The sequence below is a fragment of the Colossoma macropomum genome, unplaced genomic scaffold (genome assembly GCF_904425465.1).
Source record: "Colossoma macropomum unplaced genomic scaffold, Colossoma_macropomum, whole genome shotgun sequence".
In the NCBI taxonomy this organism is placed as follows: Eukaryota; Metazoa; Chordata; class Actinopteri; order Characiformes; family Serrasalmidae; genus Colossoma; species Colossoma macropomum.
In genome coordinates, this window is record NW_023494790.1 from 6874447 (window position 1) to 6880446 (window position 6000).

Sequence of the window (6000 nt, forward strand, 5' to 3'; positions counted from 1 at the left end):
GAGCACAATACACTGGACAGTGTTCACAGAAGACCAATGTATAAATCAATGAGTAGCAAAATAACCAAAACAACAAAGTGGAAAACCCCAGTTTCCCATGAGAGCCTCCACAGTAACAAGAATCCATGAGCTGTATGAACAAGAGTTAGAGGCTACAATCACAGAGGAGTTCAAGTGTTGACTTTCTATATGATATATGATATGTCGCTGCTGTTGGAACAAAACCTCATATCTCCAAAATGACAACTTTACAGGAGGAGGAAAAAACATACTTTACTTTTAATGCAAGTCAATGGAACCAGACATCTTTGAGTAATTTTGGGCCATTTCTTTCAGTCCATCCATCAACAGGTATTTTCAAACTATGCCAAAAATTGAAGTGACAAAAATGGAGATACAAGGTTTTGTTCCGACAGCAGAGACATAGACATTGGCTGGAAGATGCAGCCACATTAATACATTCTGAGGAGGCTTATTTTCTCCACTCATACAGCTCTAACAAAATGCACTACTTGGAATAAAAATCTTTAGGATCAAATTTAAGCAAATAACTTGATTAATTGCATTTATTTAAAGTAATATTGTTTGAAAGCCCTAAAAGCCACTCAAGCCCCATAACTCATCTTATAACTTGAGCTCTCACAATGTCGATCTGTCAAAACAAGGTTTTGGATGCTCAATGTGGTTCAGTTATCAATGCTTCACTGGAGAGATTTCAGCATCAATATCCTTAATATGAATATTTTGTACAATATATTAGTCATGCACACCAATAATGACAGGACAATGCTCTACAAGTCCATTCGTCTTGTTCACTGGAATGGATTTTTTATGGTAGAAGGTCTTTTGATAACTTGGATCTACTACACTACAGACAAAGCTGGGTTGCTTATATGAGCTAGGCATATAGCAATCATGTGTGAACAGTGTATAGCAGTCAAAATAGTTTGACCTGCTTTAGGCTGTGTGTGTGTGTGTGTGTGTGTGTGTGTGTGTGTGTGAGAGAGTGACATTTCAATCAGTTAATTGTGGCTTTGAAAGAACAGCTCAAAGTGTTCAGTTGCTTTAGATGATGAGTTAAAAGCTGAAGTGCTATTAAAAAAACTTTCTGACCCTCATTAACATTAAGCAAACACTCTAAATGAGGCGTGTTAAAAAAATGAAATATTATACCAAATTAATTAGACACTTAATGAGACCCATGATTGAACGTGGCTTGAAATGCCATCTTTTGCACTGGAGTTATGTGGTCAAATTGGATCGAAAATATGCATGTAATTGAAATGCATAACTTTTTGGCCTAAATATTTCTAGATTTTTTTGAGTATTGCACCTAACTTTTGGGGGCACAGTAGTTTTCAGTGCACTGCTCCCATCAAACACACTCAGTGATCTGCTCTGTGCAGTAGACAGTTCTTGTGTTGTGGCACACATATATGAACCAGCAACTGGAGTATTGGGTTTTGGTGAATCACAGTGCACATCTTCAGCAGCCAAAATGAAACCGACAAACCAAAATAACACTAAAACAGCTGTGGACTGGGAGTAGACTTGTTCTGCCTACTCTTCAAATCCAGTCTTAATGAAACCAGAGTGTGCAAGACATTAGAAACTGACTAGTCTATCTCTGTTTGTCCAAAAAAAACAATCATGAGTTATGAAGGACCACATCAAACATACAAGGTGATCCCACTCCCTGCATTTTCTGCACTTTGCCTGGACTTAGGCCCAGTCCCATTTCTTATTTTTACCCCTATCCCTTGTTTTCAAGTGAACTGTGAAGTGAAGTTACAAGGGGTAGTGGTTGAAATCTTCCCTATGAAATGGGACCCTCAAATATAGAAGAACATTACTTGATTAACAGGCTACTAGCGCTGCTCTGTAGGCGACCCTGCCAGTCAGTCTACAGTGACAGCAGAGGAGGGTAAAATTCAGCAACCTCACTGCTGGGCTTTAGTTACATTTAGGGAATCATATGCTTGGGGGACTTATTTATTATCTCCCACCCCTAATTCTTCAGTGATATGAAGCTGAACTCTATTCTCTTCGCCAGCTTCTTGTTCGAATTTTCCCATTTCACCTTAAATGGAGCAGCAGTTCTCATGCCTGAGGCACCAGAATGTAACTGCTGCACCATTAAAGGTGGAAGAGGAAACTTAACAAGCAAGCTACCAAATCATCAACATACTAATAGTGATTTTTTATGCTTGTTATGAAGAAAAAGACCATAATACATTGAAACGATATTAAACTAAGACAATACAATAGGTACTGAAATTTTTAACAAAGAAAATACTCACATTTGTGGGTTTCTTGCACAGCCCTTTTCTTTTTTTCCTCATAACACTTGTTTAAAGTGCGTCTCTGAATAACCTCCATTTGGAGGGCCATGTAGCCCCAACACTTCACCCTACCCCTCTATCTCAACAAAAATCAGGTCAACTACCCCTAGGCATGAATGTGCAAAATGGAGGAGTAGGGCTAAGTGGTAGGGGCAAGGGGTGAAATGGGATTGGGCCATACACTAAACCGACCTTGCAAAATAACAACAAAATCATCAATACTACTTGCTCAATGGCAGACCATGACTGTTAGAGCAAGGCCTTCAAGTTTGGGCCATAAATGTCAAAAACAGCTGCTCTATAATATTGCTAATTTCTGCAAGCACCTTGAAAGGACTCTAATAGTCATAGCAGTAGTAGTAGTAGTAGTAGTAGTAGTAGTAGTAGTAGTAGTAGTATGTTAGCATTTCTAACATCTGACTGAAATGAACAAAATAACCACTTGTTCCCGCAGGCAGTCACTTCCAGAAGACCTAAAGCAGGGGAGAACAACTCTGGAGGGCCAGTGTCCAGCACAGTTTGGTGATTTAACTACTCAAACACACCTGATTACAATTATCCATTAATTGGCAGGTTTAGTGGGTGTGCTAAGATAGTGAAACCTCCAAACCTTGGTGGACACCGGCCCTCCAGGACTGGAGTTGTACACCCCTGGCCTAGAGTGATGTTTTGCTTATGAAATTAGTCCCACAGATTAGAGTTCCTTATTATATTAGTGATTAATCGGACAGTTCAGCTCCTGAACTCCAGAGCCAGAGTGTTTTTTTGCAATAATAATAATAATAATAATAATAATAATAATTATAATGTAACAACAACAACAACAACAACAATAATAATACAACAACAACAACAACATAACGAGCCGAGCTTGTGGTTGGGGAGTTTCAAAATGAATGGGAGCGATAAAACAAGTGCAACTGCATCTTAGCTTGGGCTGCGGGGCACATCACCCCCAATCAGTCCACTTACAGAGATTAGAACATCCTTTCTTTCTTTTGTTTCATCAGTTTTGCTGCCTACAGATTGTTTCTCATCCCTCACATCATACTGATCTGAAATAGATGCTCAGCGCCTGCTGACTGAAGGCTGACTCAGAAAGGAATTAAATGAAATAAGGGGAAAGTGAAAGGTTGATATCAGTCCCACCAAGAGCCTAGAACCAATCTTAAGCAAGCCTGATACTTCCCGAACTTCACCAGGAGGGCCGATACCCACACACCACAACCAGATAAGCAACACTTCACATGTCCGACCTGATGAACTTACCTTTCTGTAGACCAGCATGTTCGGAGATTCATCCGCTACTCCATTGCTGCTCTGTCCATAGCTGTTAGTCTGCGCCATGCCTGACTAGCGTAGAGCACTCCTGGACGAGAGAGAGAGAGAGAGAGAGAGAGAGAGAGAGAGAGAGAGAGAGAAAGAAAGAAAGAAAGAAAGAAAGAAAGAGAAGCAGAGTAAGAAAGAGTAAGAGAAAGATAGTGAGCGTTAGAAAGAGAGACAGGAAGAAAACAGAAAATGAGGCAGTGTGAAAAACATGAAAAGACAGAAAATGCAAAAGAAGTGAAAGAAAGAAGACAGAGGAAAAATGAAAGAGGATTGAGAGATAAAGAGAGAGGGAGAAAGAAAGAAAGAAAGAAAGAAAGAAAGAACAAAAGAGAAGGAGAGATAAAAAGAGAGAGAAAGAGAAAAATATTGAGGGTTAGAAAGAGAGACAGAAAATGGAGAAAAAATAGATGAGAAAAAGAGTGAGTGTGGGGAAAATAGGAGAGAGAGAGAGAGAGAGAAACAGAGAAGAGACGAGAGAGAAAAGAGAAGGAGAGAAAGAAACAGTACAGAGGGAGAGAGAGGCAACAGTAAGAAAGAGTGAGAGAAAGACAGTGAGAGTTAGAAAGAGGGAGAAAGAAAACAGAAGACAAGATGGGGAGAGAGAGGATAGAGTAAAAAAGGAAAGACAGAAAAAGAATGAGAGAAAGGGAAGGCAAAAAGGAGGAGGTGTTAGAGAGAGAGAGAAAGAAAGAAAGAGAGGGGAGAGAGAGAGAATTGAGATATATAGAGAGAGGGGGGATTGAGAAATAAAGAGAAAGAGGAAGATACAGGCAGGGGAGAGAGAGAGAGAGAGAGAGAGAGAGAGAGAGAGAGAGAGAGAGAGAGAGAGAGAGAGAGAGAATATTAACGTGGCTACAGCGCTGTATAATATGTCGATATTCTGACAGTGTTGTCATCCTGAACGCCGTCCATCTCCGTCCGCTGTGAAACATGATCCGCGGGGCTGCGATGCGATGATACCTTCACAGCAGTGTTGTTCTGATAGCGCGAGCACGAGCTGCAAACAGACCTCCTTTCACCGCCTCCGTCTGTCCACACATTCAGTTAGACGCGGACACAACCTAATTACGCGGCGCCCCTAATGAAATCAGCGAGAACGCATCGAGGAAAAGGGAAGAAACGTGAAGAAACACGCGATTACTTTCGTCTTTTTGCCCCAGCCATAGCTGAGCGCGCGCCACGGCCACGACCACGGCAGAGAGGGATCAGCCGCAGCACTGCCGATGTGTTCACGGTCCGTGGCCGAGACGCGAGCGGCAGGATTGGAGACGAGCAGCTGTAAGTCGGATCCACAGCACTGAGTCCGGCTCTGAAGGCAGAGCGAGGGTTAACAGCGCGGCTGCACCGGACGCCGGACGGCCGGGAGCGAATTCAGCACGGCGGACAGCTACCGATGTGACGGCGAGCACTCAGCGCCGAGGCATCGTCGAGAGGTGGGCATAAACAGCGCGAGCGAAGGGGAGCGGAATTACCTGAAAACAATGGCCTGTCCTGCAATCCCTCCCTTCGCTTCAGATGCGGTGCAGTTGGTCAGCTGCCGGCGGGATGATGAACCATTGGAAAGGAAGGACAGGGCTGGTGCTGCTCTCTCGAACGGACCCAACTATCGCCCCAGCCGAGGAGAAGGAGGCAGGCAGGCAGGCGAGCAGCGGCGCGCAAAAATCTCACAACTGAACGACGTGCACGCGCCTCAACCTGCGGCCAATCACACGCGTTGCTAGCGCTGGCCCAGGAAAATAATCCTCACAAGGCGGGGGGCGGGGGGTGATGGCGGGGGGGGCCGGGGGGGGTTGACTTGGCTAACCAGCACACTGGTCATCCAAGCGAACTGAAATGCACAATGAAAAGAAAAATAAATATATAAACAAAACAAACAAACAAACAAGACAAAATGCTTTTGGTATGTATGTGCTGGATCCTACGCTGAACATCTGAAAAAACTGACCTAAATAGGTCCAAAAGTATCCAGACACCCTTTCTAATTTGTAAATTTAGCTGTTGTATCCCTTGGGTGGTGTTCAGGTCTGTGGGACCCATTTTCAATGTTTACAAAAGAAAAAAATGTGATTTATTATTATTTCAACCTCAGATTCTTGGCCTTTGCTCATTTTCTGTGAAGAACATATAAAATAGCCCATTTTCGGTGTCTTCACTCTGTTCACCCGCCGCACATTTATATTACACATGTGGTGTTGGGTGAACCTGCGGGGAATAAAAGTGTGGAGGTGCTGTGTCCTTCACTCTGTTATCCTCCTACATGGCCTGCTGTTAGTGTGTGTCTGTATGTGTTTGTGTGTATATATATAAAAAAATATGATAACAATAATAA

At 42.8% G+C, this 6000-nt stretch overlaps 1 protein-coding gene across 1 annotated transcript in view; it reads right to left on the reverse strand.

The window, feature by feature from the left end:
- Nucleotides 1–5329, reverse strand: part of rgs7b (regulator of G protein signaling 7b) — a 173416-nt gene extending 168087 nt beyond the window's left edge. The window contains 2 exon segments of the mRNA XM_036571991.1: nt 3612–3711; nt 5144–5329. Coding sequence (XP_036427884.1) covers nt 3612–3689 — 78 coding nt within the window. The 5' untranslated portion in view covers nt 3690–3711; nt 5144–5329.
- Between the last annotated feature and the right edge of the window lie 671 nt (nt 5330–6000).